This window comes from Arvicanthis niloticus, chromosome 6 (genome assembly GCF_011762505.2).
Source record: "Arvicanthis niloticus isolate mArvNil1 chromosome 6, mArvNil1.pat.X, whole genome shotgun sequence".
NCBI classification, from domain to species: Eukaryota; Metazoa; Chordata; class Mammalia; order Rodentia; family Muridae; genus Arvicanthis; species Arvicanthis niloticus.
In genome coordinates, this window is record NC_047663.1 from 15,353,659 (window position 1) to 15,377,053 (window position 23,395).

General features: G+C 45.5%; 1 protein-coding gene across 15 annotated transcripts in view; it reads left to right on the forward strand.

The window, feature by feature from the left end:
* Nucleotides 1-22,787, forward strand: part of Bptf (bromodomain PHD finger transcription factor) — a 94,968-nt gene extending 72,181 nt beyond the window's left edge. For 5 of the 15 annotated variants that reach the window (XM_034507530.2, XM_076935578.1, XM_076935579.1 and 2 more), the window contains 10 exons: nucleotides 4,874-5,117; nucleotides 5,659-6,539; nucleotides 7,710-7,792; nucleotides 7,999-8,224; nucleotides 10,947-11,284; nucleotides 13,558-13,731; nucleotides 14,407-14,599; nucleotides 15,447-15,531; nucleotides 17,893-18,079; nucleotides 21,890-22,787. In XM_034507530.2, the coding sequence (XP_034363421.1) occupies nucleotides 4,874-5,117; nucleotides 5,659-6,539; nucleotides 7,710-7,792; nucleotides 7,999-8,224; nucleotides 10,947-11,284; nucleotides 13,558-13,731; nucleotides 14,407-14,599; nucleotides 15,447-15,531; nucleotides 17,893-18,079; nucleotides 21,890-21,926 (2,448 nt within the window). In that variant the 3' untranslated portion in view covers nucleotides 21,927-22,787. Of the gene's footprint in view, nucleotides 1-4,873; nucleotides 5,118-5,658; nucleotides 6,540-7,709; nucleotides 7,793-7,998; nucleotides 8,225-10,946; nucleotides 11,285-13,557; nucleotides 13,732-14,406; nucleotides 14,600-15,446; nucleotides 15,532-17,892; nucleotides 18,080-21,136 lie in introns of all 15 variants that reach the window. The other 10 variants (XM_034507538.2, XM_076935583.1, XM_034507534.2 and 7 more) reach the window with 5 other exon arrangements.
* Nucleotides 22,788-23,395: the final 608 nt, after the last annotated feature.

Genomic DNA, 23,395 nt, shown 5'->3' on the forward strand with positions numbered 1-23,395 from the left:
TGCCTCCTGGGGTTGAACTTATTATTGACATCATAATGTCCGGCTCTTTAGATTCCTTGGGTTAGATGTTGTACCAATGAAAAGGACAAGCCTCTGTTACCAAAATGTTGTTAGTTGGGCAGGTTTTATAGGAAAAAAAAAAAAAAAGCAAATTTTGAGTGCATCAAACTGATTGCTTGTATCATTCCATATTGCTGGCTAGTCTTTTTCCTATCAAAACTCAAAGCTCCCCAGAGTCTGCTCCTTGTGGCCCTTGTGCCTGAGTCATACACTAGAATGCAGAGATCAGCAGTAGCTCTGATACGGTGGAAGAGTGGGAGGATTTGCCTATGTGCTGGGATAGAGTGGGCAAAGTGCTGCCCAAGCATGAGAGCCTGGGGTCTATCCCCACCCCCACACAGTGTCAGCTGTGAGGCTGGGAGATGGCAGGGTGCACACCTCAGAGCACCCAAGTTCAGTTCCCAGTGGCTCCATCCTCACGGGGTTGAGAGCTTCTTCTGAACTCTTGGAACACCTCCATCTGTGTGCAAAGATACATATATGTGTCAATTTAAAAGTAAAGATAAACGTTTGAAGCAGCTCTTGCGGTACACTGTACTCTGTAGTCACTGAGCCCCAGGGAGACAGTGACCAGACACAGTGAGCCCCACATTCAGCTGACTCTACTTTCAGTGATGAGAAGCAGACTAGAGAGATGGATCAGGCGTTAGGAGTGCTTACTGCTCCAGTAGAGGACACAGGCTCCTTTCCAGCTTCCATGTGGTGACTCACAGATGGAGGGATGGATCCAGAACCCTCTTCTGCTTTCTAAGTGATCTCGCACTTACATGGTGCTCATATACTCAAGCAAGCTGACATACATGGAAATGATAAATAAATGTTTAAAAATAATAATAATAATAAGATGGTGAAAAGAAGACGCCCAGGGTCATCCTCTGACCTTCATGTGTGCACATGAGCGAACACATACATCATATACACAGATGCTAAAACATACACCATATACACACATGCTAAAACAAGCCCAGAAAACACCAGACTGGAGCTACAGCATGGCTGCTGGAGTGCTTACGTAGCTCCACAAAGCTCTGGGTTGGATCCGTATGACTGCATAAATCATATGTGTGCTAGCGTGGGCCCATAATCCCAGCACTTGGGAAGTAGAAACCCAGCAAGTTCAAGGCCTGGACTGTGCCAGGCCCTTTCCCAAGAAGGACAGAACACAACAAAAGAAGCTTACTGCGGTGCTTCTAATATGCTTCACTGATAGTCATCACTGCCTTTCTGTAAGTAGGCACTTGTGTTACGTTGGTGGTAGCCTTGCAAACCACTGAGGAAAGACAAGTTTCAGTCAGGCACACCAGCCTGCTAGCCACATACCAGAAAACAAACTTGGAGCAGTGCCCTGTGCCTCATTCTGGTGATAAATTCAATGTTCTTCTTCTTCTTCTTTTTTTTTTTAAATAAATTTTTAAAAAGATTTATTTACTTATTTTATGTGTATTGAGTACACTGACACTCTCTTCAGACACACCAGAAGAGAGCATCAGATCTCATTACAAATGGTTGTGAGCCACCATATGGGTGCTGGGAATTGAACTCAGGACCTCTGGAAGAGCAGCCAGTGCTCTTAACCGCTAAGCCATTTCTCCAGCCCCAAATTCAATGTTCTTTTCTCTTTCCTTTTGTTATTTTATTTTGAGACAATATTTCATATATCTTAAGATAGAGCTGTGTACTTGAGGGATTAGAGGTGTTTGCCAACATGCCCAGTTTACAAGATGCTGTGAGTTGGAGCCAAGGCCAACTGCTCGGCAGACTCTGCAAGTTGAAATGTGTCCCCATCCATCAGTTCATTTGTTCATTCCTTCCCCCTTCCTTTCATTCATTTAGTTTTCTTATTTTGTTTTTTGTGGTGGGGCTCTCACTTGGTCACCCAAGCTGTCCTTAAATTCCCCATCCTCCAGCCTACACCGCCCAGTTCTGGGATTACAGCGACAGTGGGCCTACTTCTCACTTTGTTTTCTCTCTCCTTTTTGTCTCTTTTGAGACAGGGTCTCTCTGTGTTGCCTTGGACCTTGCTGTATAAACCAGGCTATTCTTGAATTCCCAGCGATCTGCCTGCCTCTGCCCCCACATGCCTCCATGTGCCACCACTCCCAACTACTTTCTTTTTTCTTAGCCTTTCTTTCTCTTTCCTCCCTCCCTTCTCCTGGGATCAAAACAAAAGTCTTGCAGATTCTAAACAAGTGTTCCCTGCTGGGCTGCCCAGCCCTATAGCTTCATTTAAACACACAGAAACTCAAAAGCTACACAGTAGTGCAGAGACAGTCTTCAGAAGAACATTGGCCAACAGAGAGCAATAGCAACCATCTCTCAAACAAGATGGTAGGCAAGGCCTGGAACCTGAGGTTCTCACCTGAATTTCATGTTGGGTAACCCCCTCCTTCAGGTACATAAACATCAGATACATTTTTACATTAGTACATATCAACAAGAGATAAGTCCAGGGCTGCGAATATATATAGCTCAGAGGTGGAGAATTTGCCAAGCACGTGTGAGGCTATTCATTCAGTTTCTAGCAAACTGTACATGTAAGCCATGCATCCATGAGAAGGAAGAAGCCAGGAGCAAAAAGATCAGCTGAGCTTGGAGAAGAAGAAAGAAATTTAAGTGTTCAAAACTCAGAAAATCCCACTGGACCTCGAAGGAAATCTGTATTATAGCCATCTACCTAAGAGATCTACCTAAGTGTTCATCAAAAAGAAGCCTTACCAGGGGGTCTCGGTGGGGCGCTTGCACATCTACCAAAGTTTAACCACGTTAAGCCATTTCTAGCAACCTTGATGCTGAGTAGGATTAAAAGTGTGCATGCTTGAGGGATTGGAGTGTCTCCTGTTGGTGGGAGTGACAGTGTGCACTGGTACAGATACTCACAGCAGTATGGTTTATAAGAATCGGTAACTTACAGCAGCCGAATGGCTGTGTGGTAATTGCTACAGAATGGAAATGAGCTAACCACACAGCTTTACACAAGTGGCTCACAAAGAAAACATTGCAGCCAGGAGTTTTTTCTTTTTACTCTTTTTTTCCTTTTTTTATTTTTTTAACGTATATGAGTGCACTGTGGCTGTCTTCAGACACACCAGAAGAGGGCATCAGATCCCATTACAGATGGTTGTGAGAATCACCCTGTAATTTCAGGGAATTGAACTCAAGACCTCTGAAAGATCAGCCAGTGCTCTTAACGACTAAGCCATCTCTCCATCCCCACAGTCCCCACAGTTGGGATTTTAAAACAAGTACATACCATATGGTTGCATGTGTGTAGGATTCATAAATTAGCAAAACAAACCATGCCTCCGAATAGGGTACAAGACTGCCTCATTTTATCCAAAGGGGCTGTTCCCATTGTATTTTAAATGAATGTTGCTTCTTCTTAAGGTTTCTTATTTCATGGTGAAGGAGTATTTCGCTTGCATATATGTGCATGTCTGGTGCTGATGGACTCTAGGAAAGGACATGAGGTTACCTAGGATGGGAGTTTCAAACAACAGTGAGCCACTGTGTAGGTGCTGGGAATTGAACCTGGGTCCTCGCAAGAACAAATGCTCTAACCCGAGCTAACTCTCTGGCTCATGCGTGGTGCTTCTGTTGTGGGAATGCTCAGTGGTCATATAAAGACAGAGCCCTAGGTGGTAATGGTCTAAAGAGGCACAGTGTTTAGACCGTAAGGACAGCCCTGTCCTCTAGGGAAATGAGCTGCAGCCAGGGCTAGCACATTCTTGGGCACAGGATGGCCATCACAGCATTGTTTTGTAACTATTGCTTAAATCTGGCATTTGTATAGTTTTGGTCATACACAGAATGTGTAGTTCTTAGGGGGAAAAATGCTGTAGGAAAGAAGCCAGGGGTATAGAGCCGAATGCTGACTTCCTAGCATGGAGAGCTGTCTCTGCTTCCTAATCCTGTGCGTGCAGCCATCAAGCTTGTTTGACCAGTAGGTTTTAAACAGGAGTGCCTGTACATGTAGAATCCTGGGTTTCTGCTCCCATTTTCATAAGTCCTGGACCTTAATGGTTCTGATGACTCTTCTGTTATCACATTCCATTTCTGAACTGTGAAGAAACAGATACAGCGGGTGGTAGCATGCCTTCCCAGTGAAAAGCCCTGGATTCAGCCATTTTGGAACACTTAGCAGAGTGCATGGGAAGTCTGACATGTTCATATTGTACAAGAACAAGCACAGACACCACAGAACACCTGCTTACTGTTCTCAGCACCTTAAAGCAAGGGACTTTTCCTTTTTGTGGCTCCAAGGATTGAGTTTAGGGCCATGAGAATTGCAGACTGGCTCTCTGCTGCAGAAACACTGTTCTAGCCCTTGGTTTTTTGAGGCAGGGGGTTAATATGTGGGCCAGGCTACCTTTAAATGTGTGCTACCATACGTCGCTGCGCCTCGCTGCTTCTCAGTGATGAGAAGAACGATGAGAGGCTATGTTAAGATTTGCTCTGCTGAGCCTCCTTTGTGAGACTGAAATGAAACTACTTGTAAAGATGTTTGAAAAGTATAAAATAACTTGAATAAAAGTGGTTTAAAGTAACAGTCGGGTGTAATGGCTCAAGTCATGGTGGGTTCCAGGTTATCCTGGGACACCAGTGAGAGCCAAACTCAGAAAATTTAATTAGTTAACCGATTGATTGAAATTAGAGTTTTGACCTGAACATGATAAATCTAACCTATATTCCCGAACTTGGGAAGTAGGAGTGAGTTTTTTGCAGATAAGGATATAACATAAATTATTTCATTCAACTGCTTTACAGATTTGTGATTTGAACACCACATCTCCCATGTTGTCTGCTTTTCCCACAGGGCGGAAACCAAGGTTTAACAGTAGTGATTCAAGGGCAAGGGCAGACTACTGGACAGCTGCAGTTGATACCTCAGGGGATGACGGTCCTTCCAGGGCCGGGGCAGCAGCTCATGCAAGCTGCGATGCCGAATGGCACCGTTCAGCGTTTCCTCTTTACCCCACTCTCAACATCAGCCACGGCCACCAGCAGCAGCAGCAGCAGCGCCACCACCACCACCACCACCACTAATGCTACAGCAGCAGGTAGAAACGCTGGTCACCACTTGTTGCTGGGTTCGCAGGTCACACAGGGCCCGGTGCTCTGCCTCCAGCCAGCATAACAGCCGTGTAGTCAGCCTCTGTGCTTCATCCTTGTTTCTAGATTTATTTCCCAATGAAAGCAAAGCAAAAATAATCAAAAGGTGGGAGGAGCAGAATAATGGGTGCCATGGGCCCTGTGCCTGCACTCCTGCTCCAGCCTTGGTGGAGCCCTGGAGATGAGGGCTCCTTAGGGGGACCTGTGCTTGAGAGCTGCAGGCTCAGACCTCTTTGTCAGCCTCCTACAAGCTCTCAGTGCCTGTTACTGTGCCCTAGCAGAAGAGTGACACTTGACAAGGGCTTCAGAGCACCTGGCTGACACATACACATGCTGGGAATGGCCCCAGCTGAGGAGTTGCCAAATCAGAGTGCACCTGAGTGCAAAGCTGACCTCTTCTCTACTGAAACGCGGTCTTCCGGCTTCAGGAAGGTCTCCTGAGTCTCCTGTTTCCACATCCGGAAACCATTTTGTCTTTCTTTTTTACAGGCTCAGGGGAACAAAAACAGAGTAAATTATCACCCCAGACCCAGGTACAACCAGCCACAACCCTGGCACCAACCCAGTCATCAAGTGTGAGTCCTGCAGAAGCCCAGCCACAGCCTGCTCAGCCTGCAGCACAACCCCAGCCCCAGCCCCCAGCTCAGCCTGAAGTGCAGACCCAGCCAGCTGTCTCGTCCCATGTCCCTTCTGAAACCCAGCCCTCCCAAGCACAGTCATCTAAACCCCTGGTTGCAACACAGTGTCAGCCTCAGAGCAGTGTACAAGGACAGTCTCCTGTTCGTGTCCAGAGCCCACCACTGACTCGAATACGTCCATCAACTCCATCCCAAGTGACTCCTGGACAGCAACCCCAGGTTCAGACTACAGCCTCACAGCCGATTCCAATTCCGCCCCCCACATCTCTGCAGTCACCTTCCCAAGGCCAGCCACAGTCACAGCCCCAGGTACAGTCTTCAACTCAAACTCTTTCATCAGGACAGACATTAAGTCAAGTTACTGTTCCATCCCCATCCTGTCCTCAGCCACAAACACAGCAGCCACAGCCCCAAGTCATTGCTGTGCCTCAGCTCCAGCAAGTCCAGGTTCTCTCTCAGATCCAGTCGCAGGTTGTGGCTCAGATACAGGCTCAGCAAGGTGGTGTGCCCCAGCAAATCAAACTGCAGTTGCCCATTCAAATACAGCCAAACAGTGCTGCGCAGACTCAGCAGACTCAGAGTGTGGTCACAGTGCAGGCAGCCAGTGTGCAAGAGCAGTTGCACAGGGTTCAGCAACTCAGGGATCAGCAGCAAAAGAAGAAGCAGCAGATAGAAATTGAGCGTGAACACACCCTCCAAGCTTCTAACCAAAGTGAAATCATTCAGAAACAGGTAAAGTTATAAGTCAAAGCAGCATGTTCAGTAGCGTGGATTACTGTGCTGTGCGCTAGACTTAGTGACTGGGTTGGGTTAGCTTTCCTGAATGAGACAATGTCCGGCGGGTAACTGGGACGTTAGAAGAGCAGAAACACTGCTTGCCGATCGATTGTGGTTTGGGACTCCTTATTGGACATACAGCATCAGTGCTTATTAGAAACCACGTTTCTCTGGTAGAAACCTGAGTGCTAAGGCCACTGTCACAGTGTAGTGATTGACTTGAAGTCATTTGATTTGCAAGTGTCATTTCTTCGTTTGCCTATCGACTAAGCAAATTGTGGGCAGACATTTCATTTGCATTACTTGCCACACCTTTGTAAAAATGTCTTAAATCCAGGTGTTTGTATGTAGTAAGGTGGCGTCGTGTAGCAGGGTTGTCCTGGAGTGGTGTCTGGGTGTCGTAAGTCACTTCAGACAGCCAAACTCTGCCAAAAGTAAGCTGGTGACCTGCAGTCTTACTGGGGAAATCCTGTCAGCAGCCATGTGCCCCAGTCAGCACTAGGCAAGAGGTCTTACTGAGCACTGAAGCACTGTGTGCACCCTGAGCTGTATACGAGCTAAAACTCATCTCTTCCCAGCCACGTGGGATTATTAGGACTAGATTTTTCTATGTATGTGATTATGAAGGTGTAAGTTAATATTTCTATGAACTTAAGTCCTGTGACATGTTCAAATCCCAGCTCTTGTATTATTTGCGCTGTAACCCAGGATACTTCTCTTCCAGACCTCTGTATGGGGCAGGGCACCCTTCAAAGTCTATACTTGGTGCTAGCACAGTGGGTGAAGGCCTACAGAGCATGAGAATTGGGTGAAATCTGGGGCTGCATTATTTACCATTTAATCTCAGACAACTTGGTTGATTTCTTTGTGTCTTGGTATTTATTTGAAAAACCATCCCTATGTTCCAGTTGTTAGCATAGAAAATAAGCAATGTCAAGGTTGGCTTAATTCAGTATTTGGTGCATGGTGGGACCCTGGGACCACCTAGCAGCTTTTACTCTGGTTGTACAAGTTAGCCATCTCTCACCAGTTCAAACACCAACCTGTGTTGTTACTTCTTGCTGTCTGCTAACTTAACTGTGTCTGTTATAAAATGTGCATTTCCGGATTTGTTCTGTTCTCAAGGTGGTGATGAAGCATAATGCTGTAATAGAACATTTAAAACAGAAAAAGACCATGACTCCAGCTGAAAGAGAGGAAAATCAAAGGTAGGAGAGGCCCAGGCCCACTTGAGAGTCTGTGCAGTTTGGTTTTGCTTTGGTCTTACCCAGGTTTAATGCCAGGAGCGGTTTATAGTGCATTGCTCCTTGAAGTTCTGCACTCATTTTGCACATCAGCTAGGGGTGTAGACAAATCGTGCCTTACTTTTCAGGGTGAATAGACAGCGTTACAGAGGTTGTGTGTTTTTCTCTAGAATGATTGTCTGTAACCAGGTGATGAAGTATATTCTGGATAAGATAGATAAAGAAGAAAAACAGGCGGCCAAGAAACGCAAGCGGGAGGAGAGTGTGGAACAGAAGCGGAGCAAACAGAATGCCAGCAAGCTCTCTGCTCTGCTGTTCAAACACAAGGAGCAGCTCAAAGCCGAAATCCTGAAAAAGAGAGCGCTCCTGGACAAAGAGCTGCAGATCCAAGTGCAGGTGGGCCCAGAACCTGACACTTTTCTTTCTTTCATCATTGCGTAAGCTTAAAATCCCAGCTTGCTCTCTAGAGTTGACATGTGTGCTTTTAGCTTGGAGAGGAAAGTACGTGCATGGCTTTTGAGTCAGGCAGTTCTTTCTGTCTTCCTGCGTCCAGTGCAGAGGCCTGAGCTGTCTTACTGTGCTGGTGAAGAAGACTGTGTGTATGAATGTAGGAAAACAAGCACCGGCTTACAAAGACAATTTCCTAACCTGAAAGTGATTCTCTAGGCACTGCTAATCCATTCATGCATATTTACTTTCTGAAAAAGGAAGCGGGGTATTAAAAGCACCCCATAGGATATCTTTGTACAGTTTAAGAGAATACCCATCAGACCAGCAAACAACATTACATAACCTGGAAACTTGGAGGTCTTCCCACAGAAAACAACCAGACAGGGCCAGCACCCAGGTTTTTCACTAGAGATGACACAAACTGCAAGAAAGAAGACAGGATTATTATGTGTGATCCACTTGTTACATTGATATCCCCAGGGTTACTTTATTATAAAGTTTGTAACATAATTAAGGTTGCCAGCAATTAGTATTAGCATGGAGAGTACATCTGTCACAGCAACCTGAGTAAGAGAATCAGCAGAATCAGACAATGTGTTAAGTGCAGCCTTCCCTCTCATGCGAGGGCTACATCACAGCCTCACGTATGGCATTAAGAGACTGTTGAGGGCCAGGGCAGTGGTGGTGCACACCTTTAACCCCAGCACTCAAGGGCAAAGGCACTCGGATCTCCCAGTTCAAGGACAGCCTGGTCTACATAGTGAGATCACATCTCAAAAAAAAAAAAAAAAAAAAAACCATGGAATTCAAATACGTTAAAATTTTAAATGCAAAACAGAAAACACAAAAATATTAAGGAAAAAACCCACAATTGCTGTTTTTGCAATCTTGGAGGGCAGTTCTTAGAATGGTTTGTCCTTTCTTTCCTTTTATTTTTTTATAAATATCTACATAAAACTGCCTTTGGATTATTTCAAACGGGGTCTCTGTTTAGCCTAGGAGTGGCCTCAAATTCCTTGGTCTCCTACTTCAGCCCCTTGAATGCTGGGGTTGCAGGCTGGCCACCACACCAGGGAAGGCTCTCCTTTAGAGTCTGTAAAACGCCTGCCCTGCAGGTGCAAGGATTCCGTTTCTCCAGTGAGACCTACTGCTACAGGAAGCTGTATTCTACCACTGTTGTGAAGGCAGCCTCAGCCTGTTAACAGCCCGCCTTAAATGGTAATGGGGGTCATAGTGCTGTCATCTTCATGAGACAAGATGGATTAGCCTTTTAGAAGAGCGGTTCTAGCTCAGTACATTCCTAAGATCAGTCAGAGTAGGCTGGTGTGTTTGTTTGGGAGAAGGAGCCTACTTCAGTTAAGTTCATGGAGGCAGGCCAGGCAGTGGTGGCGCATGCCTTTAATACCAGCACTTGGGAGGCAGAGACAGGCGGATTTCTGAGTTCCAGGACAGCCAGGGCTACACAGAGAAACCCTGTCTCAAAAAACAAAAAAACAAAAAACAAAACAAAACAAACAAAAAAAAAAGTTCATGGAGGCAGAGAAGTAAAGCAGCCGTAACTGAAACAGGTAGTCAGCCACATTGTCTTTGCATAGTGGGGAGCATATGCTCACTCGGCAGCTTTCTCCTGGTTCCCTTTGGGTTTTTATGAGACAGGGTTTCACTATGTAGCCCTGGCTGTCCTGGAACTCGCTGTGTGAACCAGGCTGGCCTTGAACTCACAAGAGATTCATACTGAGCCAACAGTCCTTTTGTTTTTGTTTGTTTGTTTGGTTGGTTGGTTGGTTGGTTGGTTGGTTGGTTTGGAGATAGGTCTCACCTCTGATTGTCTTGGAACTCAGTGGTTCTCAACCTTCCCAATGCTGTGACCCTTTAATACAGTTCCTCAGTTTGTGGTAACCCCTAAGTATAATATTATTTTTGTTGCTACTTCATAACTGCAATCTTACTACTGTTGTGAATTATAATGTAACTATCTGATGTTTGACCCCTGTGACAAGGGGTTGCAACCCACAGGTTGAGAATTATTGCACTCTGTAGACCAGGCTGGGGGTGAACTCACAGGGATCTTCCTACCTCTGCCCCCCCGAGTGCTGGGATTAAAGGTGTGTGCCACTATACCTGGCTTCTTTTGGTTATTTTCAGGGAAAATATAGTTAACTGTACTCTAGAAAGTGTGTGTGTGTGTGTGTGTGAATGTGTGTCCATGTCCGTCCAGGGTAGATAGACCCTGGTGGTTCTGTCTCTGCCTCTCCTCTCTGTAGGATGCTGGAATTACTGATTAGCTACTCCATCCATCTGCCTTTTGTGTATTCTGGACATGAACTCAGGCTTGTGTCACAAGCATTTGTCCTCATGGAATCCTGTTTCCGTCTCAAGTGCTAGGACTTCGAACCCAGTTAGAAAATAATATATTTTGTTGCCTGGGTCTCCTATCTTAAATCTAAACAAAGTGTGGTAAGCAAGGACAATCTATCTCTTTTTCTGTTCACTGCTGTCCAGAGCCAGGCAGATCTCTGAGTTCAAGGACAGCCAGAGCTGCACAGAGAAACCCTGTCTTGAAAGACAAAAAGAGCTATTTGGCAAGTGGAGGTAACATCCAGCTCCTGTCCAAGTTGCCCCATCATGTAACCCTGGTGATCATTTGTTTGTCTTCTGTTGACCACAGGAAGAGCTGAAGAGAGACCTGAAAATGAAGCGAGAGAGGGAGATGGCACAGGCGGTACAGGCCAATGCTGCCACTGTGCCCACACCCTCCATACCAGTGCCAGTGCCACCACCGGTAGCCCCTCCAGCTCCTCCTCCTTCTCCGCCTCCCTCCACACACAGTATGCCACCCGCAGGCCACCCCACAGCCCCACTGCCTGTTGCTTCCCAGAAGAGGAAGCGGGAGGAGGAGAAGGACTCTAAGTCCAAGAAGAAGAAGATGATCTCCACCACCTCAAAGGAGGCCAAGAAGGACACCAGGCTATACTGCATCTGCAAGACGCCATATGATGAGTCCAAGTACGTGCCTCTCCCTGCAGCTTAGCAGTTGGGTGAGCAGTTAACAGCACTGGGAGAGGGTGAGCAAGTGTGAGGCTGGGCTTCATAAGATACTTGACTTAACATCAGTGCAGTAAGGGTGCTGTTCCACGTGCTCAGGGGTCTTGCTTGTCCTCAGCCATGTCCTTTTCTGTCAAAAACAAGCTTGCTGTGGCCTCTTTGCTTTCCCAAAGCTCTTTGTAGACTCGCTCCTAATCTGCCAGCGCTGCATCTTGCAGAAGGCCGCATCCCAGCTCTCCCTGGCCAAAGCCCAGAGTCTGTCCTAAAATGGATGGTCCAAGGAGGCATCATCCATTCCCTGTCACAAAAATAAAAAAAAAAGAAAGAATTTCAAGTTAGTATTGTTGTCTACATTTCCACTATCTATTTGTAATCAAAAGCCAAAAACAAAAACATGAAATATTCCTTTTAACCACTTCGTGAGTTTCACACTCAAAACTTGATGAGCATGGCATTTGGAAGCTGTTTTTGACAGTCATGACTTGTATTTGCTGACATAAATGAGATTTTTAGAGATGTTAGTCCATAAATATACTTTCTTGTTTTTCTTCCTTTTTTTTTTTTTTTTTTGTCATTGTATTATTCAGTGATGTGTTTAACTTCTGTCTGGAACATGCAGATAGTATAAACTGCCAGGGATCACAGTATCATTTTACAGTACCAGAAAGTTTAAAAGTTAGAAATCTTACTGTCTGTGCATGTGGTGCAGTGGAGACCATGACTCCACTCCTAGATCTCCATCAGCTTACAGACGTCAGACGGAAGCTCTGCTGGGAGACTCGCTCACTCCCTGTTGAGCTCAGCAGAGTGTGCCCGTTTTCACGTCCCACTGTGTGTCCCTCATTGGTGATTCTCCATCATGTAGAGTGTCACCCTGTGAACTAATCCCCTGTGGTCTGTACAAGTAAGTGTGCCTCACTTTAAGTAAAATATCCTAGAGGATTCCTAAACACAGGAATCAGTCACACCAAGGATGGGAACTCTATACAAACGGTCAGCTTTGAGCTGATACAAACCTTGATGCAACTTTCTTGGGGTCCTGACATTGCTTAAAATGAGGTGCGCACACATGTGCTCGTTCTGTTGAAACTGCCCATGATTTTATGGCTAGCTCACTTTTTTTTTTCCCCGGTTTTCCATTGGCATTTCCACACGGCAGGTTCATTCACCCCGTCGTAGTGTTTGCTGACATCTCAGACCAAACCAGCCTGGTTTGAGCATTGAGTCACTAGTTTCTAATGAAAGTTATTAAACATTGGAAACTCAGGTTCTGAAGTTCCTTCCAGTGCACATAGCACCTTAAAGAGGCAACATTTAAAGTACCTCAGTGGGTCCTCACCTGAGGCTGGGAGTGTGGGCACCACAGTTCAAAAGAAAGGGTCACTGGGAGTAGGTCTCGCTGTGTCTTTCTGCCCCACAGTCAGGAAGCACTCCCCTAGGTTAAAGTACCTAGGGACAGCTTGCTAGAGGGAAGGGTACCCGTGGTGCCAGGACCAGCCTGGTTGCCTATGAGTGTCGCAGACCTGCACAGCTCCCACAGCAGGGATAGAGACGTTTTAGAGAGCAGCTGGGCCTTTTCCCCGGGACCCTATATCAAAGCCTGGGCTCCTCCCTCCTCCCTCACATACCCCCCTCGCCAGGCTCTGTAAGCAGGAATGACTACATACATGGACCTCTCCTAGTTTCCTTCCTAGCACGTGTGACCACGTCCTCTCCACCTGGCTGGCCTGCATGCTCCTGTGCTGTAACCTCTCCGTGGTGTCTGCGCTCTGCTCTGTTTCCAATTTTAGTTCGTGAGATACATTTTCAAACCTATCTAAGAAGTTGCCCTGGTATTGAAATGGCTTCTGTAGAATAGGTTTGACAGATGTAAGTCTTTGATTCTTTGGCTTTGGTTTCTGTGCCTGTTACAGTTTCACACACATTCATTAAAAGGAAGCCATTACCATCCATGTGTTGTTAATTTTTTTTTCAAATTCTAGTATGTTTTTAAGACCCATATTTCACTAAACAGTGTGTTTGTTGAACTGGATGTGAGTGACGACGTGTCCACCCTTGGTACAGTGTCAGATGCTGTGTTTGCCACTGGTAGACTGGTTGCATTCAGAGTGTTTAGCTGACTCATTGCAGAAATTATCCTGTAAGAAAGCGAATCAGGATAGAGAAGACAGATTTACATACCATGCGGCTCAAAATGACAACTACAGTGTCATTTTCATTGTGAATGCTTTTAGGTTCTATATTGGCTGTGATCTTTGTACTAACTGGTATCATGGAGAATGTGTTGGCATCACAGAAAAGGAGGCTAAGAAAATGGATGTGTACATCTGTAATGATTGTAAGCGGGCACAAGAGGGCAGCAGTGAGGAATTGTACTGTATCTGCAGGACACCTTATGATGAGTCACAGTGAGTTGATAAGAGCATCTGTTTGACAATTCAGGAAGCCGCGTTGCTCGATTGGTCACTTACCTAAAAATGAAAAGCAGGGTCTCTCTGCTGTGTCTGTACACCTACATTACAAAGCCTTTCCGGTTTCTCCTCTTTTCCCTCTTTCCCTCTCCTTCAAAATGTATGTTGCTTCCTAGTGAATGATTGAGTTGCACTGGGGGAAATGTGGTTATAATGATAGACTTGATTCTTCATATGTCACAGAGTAATGTGAGGAAAACAGCCCGTGTGTCTGAAGCGGTGCTCTGTACAGCTAGAGAAGCACCCTTTGGGAGGACCTGGGGCTGTTAGGAGCTCACTGACGTGGAATGCTCATTTGGTATGGGACTAGCTGAAAGATGTTTGGGCCCTTATTTTGAGCTTTAAAACTCAATCAAATGTTTCACACTTTTCTTCAGATTGTTTTCCCATTAGCACACAGTACTTTTTAATACGTTTACAATTATTCTTAATATCTAAAGTACTTGGTTAACACATTGGGATGTCACTATCAAGAGTAGTAAAACAACCATAATACTAAAATTACCTATCTCCCAGGGGTTAGCCTGTGTTCAGTTGCATGATGGGTAAAAGCAAAGTCTGAGCAGAAGCAGCTGGTCCTTTGTCCTCACATTTCCATTTTGGATCTTGCAGATTTTATATTGGCTGTGATCGATGTCAAAATTGGTACCACGGGCGCTGTGTCGGCATCCTGCAGAGTGAGGCAGAACTCATTGACGAGTACGTGTGTCCACAGTGCCAGTCGACAGAGGATGCCATGACAGTGCTCACACCACTGACAGAGAAGGACTATGAGGGCTTGAAGAGGGTGCTGCGATCCTTACAGGTGAGAGGCTGCTGGCTGCTGCATCTGACGGGGAAGCCAAGCCTGCCTCACTGGGCATGAAGGCTTGGACTCCCATCCTCCAGTGAGCACACTTGGCTGTCTCCCAGCCCTCTGGAGTGAGGGGCTAGACAAAGTGTGCTTTTGCACGTGTCAGTGGCATGAAGCTTACTAAAGGTACCACCTCCACGGTTACCCATCTGACACTGAAGAGAGTGTTTGCCATTTGCTTTCACTTTAGTTTTACTCTTGAAGAAAATGTATCACATAGACATAGATGAGAAAGTCATTTGATTCAAGTATGGTTACTTTCTCACTAGAAGTGAAAGAGTAGGGTAGATGGGGAATATTAGAGACGGGTGTCAAGACAGGATGGTGCATTAAATCTCTGCTGTCGCCACAGTCATAGTCGGGAATACCCCAGTCAGTGCCTGGCAGAACGCTGTTTCACATCCATCTCTAACCCTCACTACCCAGCAGGGAGAGCATCCTACGGCTGGCCGGTCACCACATAGGAACCAGCGTGGAGGTCCCGTGCCCCTCCTGCTGCTGCTCCACTCCTGTCACTGAGGGCCTCACAGCTGCCATGAGGGTTGTGACTGTAAATTGTGCTCACTTAAGAAAATCTGTGACTCTCACCCAAGTCACCTTGTGTGGACAGTTTCACTTCTCAAATGTAAAGCTCTCTTGAATTTTCAAGGTTTGTTGATCCAGTAAGGCAGCTGAATAGTGGCAGTGTATATATTATGTATAATACATACATACATACATACATACATACATACATACATACATACATAAATATGTGTGTACTTCCGCTGACAGCCATAACACTTATTCTCTGTTGTAGGCCCATAAGATGGCATGGCCTTTCCTTGAACCAGTAGATCCCAATGATGCGCCAGATTATTACGGTGTTATTAAAGAACCAATGGGTAAGTGCTTGAACTGAATAGAAAGATGCATTTCACAAGTCTGGGGCAATGTTCTGTCATCCATGAAGCTGGCCACAGTGTGACTGTATTGGTCACTGTGGATGCTTCCTTGAGGTGTCTTTTGAAGCTGGGTTTCATGGGTACTCTTAGTTCAGGCTGGCTCAACCCTGGAGTGCACCTCTTAAGTGCTGAGGTTAGAGGAAGGTACCACCAACTGGGAATATCTATTAAATTTACATATGCATGCCTTTGAGCCAGCAGCTCAAGGTAGAGACAAGGGCATATTCCTGCAACAGTGTTTGTGATGGCCAAACACTGGAAATGAACAATCTGTTGGCCCAGGAGTCTCTGCGTCAGACTGTGTGTGAGCAGAGAGCTGTGCAGCTGTACAGACTGTGTAGTCAGTGAGCCCAGCCTGATGCACAAACAGATCCAGCGGCCGGCAGTGAAGACCCTTGCTTCTCCAGGAGAGAAAGCACTAGTAGAGCAGCTATCTCTGAAGGTCCCAAGAGGGGCAGCTACATGCTGTCAATTTCAGAATAATGTACCAGCTGGAGATGTTCCAAAACTAAAGCAAAAAAACTTCCACACATGTGAAGCAGTCCCTTTAGCTGACTGAAGAACTGTATTTTCAAAGCCATCAAGTATTCTTAAAGAGGAGAGACCATGAAGAGGATGGAAAGGAAAATCCAGTTAGATCCACTTGAGGGCGGAGCAGGTAGCTCAGGGGTAGAGTGTTTGCCTTACACACTTGATACCCAGGATAGTTGATGCATTGGTCTCTTCAGAATAATTATTCTAATGACTTTGTGTGGCCTAGAAGTTGAGTTTACTGGAGCTGGAGAGATGGCCCAACAGGTAGGACAGATGGCTGCTCTGCCAGCAGACCAGGCTTCAGTTCCCAGCACCCAGATACATGGTGGTTAACATCAACTGTAACACAAAAGGATCTGACTCCCTTCTCCCCACTGCCTCCTGCTCAGTACACATACATGGATGGTACTTAAATTGAATATTTCTTAATTTATTAGCCAACTTCAACTTTTTAAATTATTTTTGTCTTGTGGTGTTTGGGACAGATTTCATTCTGTGGTCCAGCGTGGCCTTCATCTCCCACTCCAACAATCTTCCTCCTCAGATCCCAGCATGCTGGGCTGACAGGCATGAACCACCACTCCTAACTTCTTCAGAGCCAGGGTACTTTCCTGGGTCCTTCCCTTTGTTAATACTGGGAACACGTACTGTGCACCTCCTCTGTAGATATGTCATACTGTACACCTTCTCGGTAGACATTTCTTAGTGTGCACCTTCTAGGTAGACATGTCAAGGGCATACAGAGCTAGAAGACGTCATGGAAGAAAGTGAAAGTTACCCATCTATGTCTAGGTTTATAAACATTATATTCTAGTCACAACCCCCCCCCCACTCCCTTATTGTTTTGAAATAGGATCACGCTCTGTAGTCCTGGATGCCCTAGAACATATAATCCTCCTGCCTCTGCCTCTTTGGCACTGGGATTATTGGTATCCACCATTCCCAGACACAGTTGTCTATTTACTAAAAGTTTGTAAGTGTGCATAAAGATGCCTACACTTATGAACTGACTGTGAAACGGTGGGAGGCAGTGGAAGGCGAATCTCTGACTTTGAAGCTAGCCTGGTCTACAGAGTGAGTTCCAGGACAGCCAGTGCTACACAGAGAAGCCCTGTCTCAAAAACAAACAAACAAACAAACCTGGTGAGTTGCTTTGAACTACTTAGCACAGTGTTACTAAAGGTCACGACAGCTGCTGCTGTCAGGGTAGATTGCATTCAAAATTCTGAACTGTGATTCACCTTAGTGTGCATGGCTATTTGTGTTTGTTATTTTAGTCTACTTTTAAAGATAAAGACAATTTCTGTTGGGCGTGGTGATGCACCCCTTTAATCCCAGCATTTGGAACACAGAGGCTGGCAGATCTCTCTGAGTTCCAGGCCAGCCTGGTCCACACAGTGAGTTAGTTCTGGGATAGCCAGAGCTATATAGAGAGACCTTGTCTCAAAACAAACAACAAGATAAATATTTCATATGCATAGAACCTATTGGCGTGGGTTTCTTTACTATAAAGCAGTTGAATTGAATGGACATTGTTTTGTGTAGTTAATTAACTATGAAAGAGTCTTCTCAGCAGCAGCCAGGATTACTGTCTTAGAACCCAAAGCAGAACTGTGCTCAGAAATAGCAAACTAGCCTCCAGCCCTAGAGTAGCAGTTTTCAGAAAGATTCATCGTAAATACATGTCCAGTTCCTGAGAGCTGCAGTACGTGATCACATTGGGGAAAACCTTAAAGCTTTGAAAATATTTTGTTTTGTGTTTTTAAGACCTTGCCACCATGGAAGAAAGAATACAAAAACGGTATTATGAAAAGCTGACAGAGTTTGTGGCAGATATGACCAAAATTTTTGATAACTGCCGTTACTACAATCCCAGTGACTCTCCTTTTTACCAGTGTGCAGAAGTTCTTGAATCATTCTTTGTACAGAAACTAAAAGGATTCAAGGCCAGCAGGTAAGCACGGGTGTTCAGTATTCCGAACTAAGTCACTCTTCAGACTCTGTACTGTCCTACTGAAGGAGCGGCCCGTGGGATGTTTATAGTAAGTTGTTCCTTCAAATAAAAGATACTATTCTGACAAAGTCAAGACCACAGCGTTGCACTAGTCATGGTAGTGCACAGCTTTCATCCCAGCATGGGGTAGTCAGAGGAGTCTGTGAGTTTGAGACCAGCCTGGTCTACACAGAGAGTCCCAGGCCAGACTGGTCTACATAGCGAGACCGTGTCATGTCACAACAAACAAACAAAAAAGACTGTGGCGTTGTGGTCTTCTCTTCAGGAATGAGGCAGACAGAGTAATGAGAAAGGCCTGTGTCTGTTAATGTAGTTAAAATGAAGTCACTTTGTAAAATGCTGTCCACGAAGTCTGTCTGCAGGACTTGTGCTGAGCAGGGAGAGCCACCCACGGGAGATCCAGCAGGGGGTCTTTACATGCTTTCCTGAAGTGATTTGGGCTGCAGCTTAGTAATCATCAAATGCTGAGTTTCTAGGTGTTTTTCTAGGCTATGCTCGAACTGTAAGCTCTCAGTTTTTCCAAACCATAAAAACGTTGAGCAACTCTGCATGAGATTCTGTTATGGTGACCTTCGTTCCTTTCTGTTTCTCAACTTGAGCCCCCATCTCAAGCCCATGAGGTTCTTCCTCCTGTAGAGCTTGGTGCCTCTCCAGTGGTGACAGCTCTGTCATGGCTCCATTCTGTAGGCTTGAGGATTGTCCTTCACCTTCCCACATCCCCACCCGCTCAGTCAGCCCTAGATGGTCAGATCATGTAGACCTTGAATGTGCTGAGGACCTGGGCCTCTGTACATTACCTAAGGTATCCTTAAAAGATTCCATACCGAGTATTAGGGTCAGTGTTGTGAGCCCAAAGTGAGGCTCAGAAACAACGCCAGCATTCGTACTCAATGCTGGGCACATACACTGGCACGGTTTTCTGTCTCAATCTCTCTCTGAATGAAGTCTTGGGTCTGTTTTGTCTTTGTTCTCCCATAGAATAAGCAAAGAATAAGAGAATAAGCAAGGCCTGACTAAGATAGATCAGGAAAGAGCTGTGAGCGGTGAGCGGTTACATCATGAAAATCATGCCTGTGCCTGATACTTGGTGAAAAGTCCAGAAGAGCAGAGAAGACAGGACATTACCAAAAGATTATTGTCAGAAAGTGAGCTGTGCAGGACCATTGGTCACTGAGTCCGGCCATCAGGAACCCCTCAGTGCTGCCATGGGGGTGCTGAGCAGTGAGGAAGCCTCCACTCTACAGCTTGCATCCTTGTGGAGAGAGGACACTGATCAGTTCGCCAAAGGCAGGGGGGCAGGTGGAAAACAAGCCACCACACACACACACACCACACACACCACACACACACCACACACACACACCACACACACACCACACACACCACACACACCACACATACACCACACACACACCACACACACGATGCCAGAAAGTTTCCAAGTGCCACGGATAAAAGAAGCTTCCAGAAGGTGGAACAGAACACTTATGAGTAACAAGGATTAGACTAATGGCCAGTCTTCGTAGGGGGGGGGACTACATCCCAGCTTACATGTGTACAGATGTAAAAACAGTTGAGTGTAAACACAGTACACTTTAAATGATGTAAGGAAAGGGCCTTCACAGGTTACTACACGTGCTCTAGCAGAGATAAGACTTGGGTACCTGACATGGCGGTCCTTCCCTTGATAGCACACATCTTTTTCTTTTCTTTTCTTTTCTTTTCTTTTCTTTTCTTTTCTTTTCTTTCTTTTTTTTTTTCTTTTTGGTTTTTCAAGACAGGGTTTCTCTGTGTAGCCCTGGCTGTCCTGGAACTCACTCTGTAGACCAGGCTGGTCTCGAACTCAGAATTGCCTCCCAAGTGCTGGGATTAAAGGCGTGCGCCACCACCGCCCGGCTAATAGCACACATCTTTAATCTCAGCTACAGAGTGAGACCTTGTCTCAAAAAGCAAATGAGGAGGGAGAAGAAAAGAAAAGGCCTTTGGTCCAGGAAACAGGAGGTCCCAGCAACTGAGAATAGCTAAAATCTAAGGGACATTTATAAAGCCAGTATGTGTAGCAAGTGTCCATGTCGGAAGACAGTAGAGGTGCCCAAGATATCGATGCCTAGGGAAAGAAAAGGTTAGGCCGTTAGATAATTGGTCAGATTCCAAAAGCATAACACTGTGTACTTAAGGGGGAAAAAGTGAGGATATGAATAGACTTTCTCAGCACACGCCTAGGTGCTAGTCAGCCCGAGCAGGCACTGAAGATAGACCTGAAGTTTCCAGGGAAATAAACGGATTCAAAGAGGGAAGCAGGGGAGTGGTCAAGTGAGCTCACTTGTCATTTGCCAAAGCAACCACAATTGATGAGAACACCCTGGACAGGAGAAGGGAGAGAGTCTCTGTGGCCCAGGGAGCGGGCAGAGCCACTGCTCCCTTCACACCTACACGGCTAGCCCTCCGATCAGTTTTAAAAGTGCCTTTTAAAACTTGGAAAGACTGGGTGCTTTGAGTCCCACCTGAGCTGCTAAACGTGTAGGCAGAATCCCAAAGGAGAGGGGGAGGGAGGAGAAAAGGCAGTCCTGGAGCGTGTAGCAAAACAAAAGGCTTGAAGATCTAAAGGCTTAGCACCATGCGTGTGAGATATCAAACCCAGGGCTTCAGTAAGCTCACATAGTAACATTGACCTTCAGGAGTAAGGGACCACCTCTTGCCAACAAGTTTCCCATGGCTCTCTGTATAGTAAAGCCTCGATACGCATCTACAAACACTGGAGCTGAATTTAGAAGCTGGCTCAGCTGCACTCCAGTGCACTCAGCATGAAGAGTTGCATGCTCTCCTGGTCAAGGCTAGCAGAGCGTAGGTGACCCTTAAGGCCTCCTCCGTTCCTGCAGTTACCCTGGCCACACCTCCCGTTTTTAATTTGTGATCTCCAAGATTGTGTGCACATTATTCTCATGCCTTTGTTCTGATTCATCATTTATACCATCCGTGTTCTTTCTTTTCTTACAGATTGTGATATCTTTAGTCTGAATTTTTAACTGGAATCAGAACTGGATGTTGGGGTCACTGTTTATTGTACCACGTGATTGCCTAATTCAAAACCCCCCTCCCAAAAGTTGAAACTAGTTAATATAATTTTTTTAATGTTAAATACAGATGTGTAGATACATAAAAGTTTTATTCTGGCAGCCACGTTGGACAGTGTTTAAAGAATTGTGACTGCCTGGGTGTTGTCCTTCGCTCCTGCAGTCTAAAGTGCTGAGTTAGCCCTGCTACCTGTACAGTAATGTGGGCCCAACAGAAGCTGTGGATAAATCTGTGAAAAGAGGAAGACTTTCTGGACCTGCACAGAAACATGTGATGTTAATATTGCTACCGTTTTTCTGGTAGAGCGCCCTCTCTTCGCAGCGTTGTAAATAGACAGGCACACACACCTTTTACTACAATAATGCTTCTGTAAATGTTTTATTTGTCCCATTTGTTGAAAATGGTATAATCTTAATAAACAATATATATTCACTTATATATACATATATTTTTAAACATTGGCTTTTTCCAGTGAGCTACCATGTTTACTGTACAGTAAAAGTTTTACTACTATAGTTTAAAGATTTCTTAAGTGTTAACTCTCTTCTGTTTGCTTGCCAAGGATGAGGGAGAGAGCACGGCTGCTCCCCCAGGCTGGCCTTGACATCCACACAAAGTGTCATTGCTTCACAAACGAAGGGTGCTTAATTGTCCCCTTTTTTCTGTATTCTGTAGGTCTCATAACAACAAACTGCAGTCTACAGCTCCTTAGAACTCAGCGTGTCACCTAAGCTAGACACAGCAAGTCTGGCGCTCTGAACTACTTAAGCTAAAGCGCCAGATGTTTTCAGTCAGGCTATCCTGACGAGACTTGACCGTAACCTCGTTCCAATTGGTCACAACAGTCCAGTTATATTCTTGGCCAATTTTGGCCAACGGACAAAGGAAAAGCAAAGTCAACACACCGTTGTCTTGTCGAGAGCAAATGGCTTTACTATTGTGGCAGAAGCAGGAAACTTTGTTTATTGAAAAAAAAAAAAAAAGAAAGAAAGAAAAAGCAAGAAAAAAAAAATCCTATGGGGTCAAGTGTAACTCCGTGGAAATGCCACATCTGCTCTTCAGTGAAGAAGCTGCTTAGAGTCTCACAGAAAACTTTTTGACTGTATTTATTTATTGTTGCAAAAAAAAGACGCTTTTTTATGCTGCCCTCATTTGTCAGCTAATTATTTTTTCTTATAAAAATCCAGCCCTGGTTCCGTGTATCCACCCTGTATCTTATCATGATTCCTGTAGGTGACGTACAAGGCGACCTCTGGGTGTCTTTTCTTTCTATGAAAGGAGCTGCTATGTACACATGTGCACACAACTGGGAATCAACAATGAGTTTATTGTTCACGGGAGACACAGTGGAGTTTGCAGAAAGGTTGGGCTAAGTGGTCCTGGACTACAGACTCGGTTGCCTTGACTACACCAGTACAAATTGTCATTACTCTGCACCAGGCTGAATGAGCAAATCTATTTGAAGGTATCTTGTTTGTAAACATTGTCAGATTCTAATTTTTTTCTTTTTGTATTAAAATTCAACTATGGATGTATATGAATCGAAATAAATGGAGATACTTTTTCTCCCACAGATGGAGGTCTCTTTGAATGTGCGCTATGATTACCTGTAAGCCTTTTTGGGGATGGGGGGGCGAGGGGGTGAGGAGACCAGGAATGACAGGCAGACCTGGATTTCTCCAGAATAGCAGAGGCCCTTCCTTCCCTAAGTCCCTTGTTACCACATCAGAGAAAATCACCAGGGAGCTGGCCCCACATACCTGTAATAACAGGAATATGACGCAGTACAAGTTGCCTTCATCCCCACCTTCTGTAATTGTAGGCAAATTCTCAATCACAGACAGCTCCCTGTGTGAGATAAAGGGTGTTTGCTGGCTGGGTTCCTTTGGGTTTTGTTTGTTGCAGTAGAGCAGGGTAGAGGAGAGAGCAGACAGGCTTGCCCTGCATGGTTCTTTTTCGAGCGTCTCACCCTCCCCTTTGAGCTGCTTGCTGTGTTGTGAAAACCAGCCAGAATTGGGTCAGGCAGCCTCGCAAATGTTCTCCTAGATTTTGCACTAGTCCATATTAGCCTTGTCCTGCTGGGTTTCTAGAATCTACCTAGTTTTTGATTTTTATAAGTCTTCTCTGTGCGTTTGGTGTTGCCCTGCTATGCAAAGCCTTCCCCAGCCCTTAGTTTCTTGA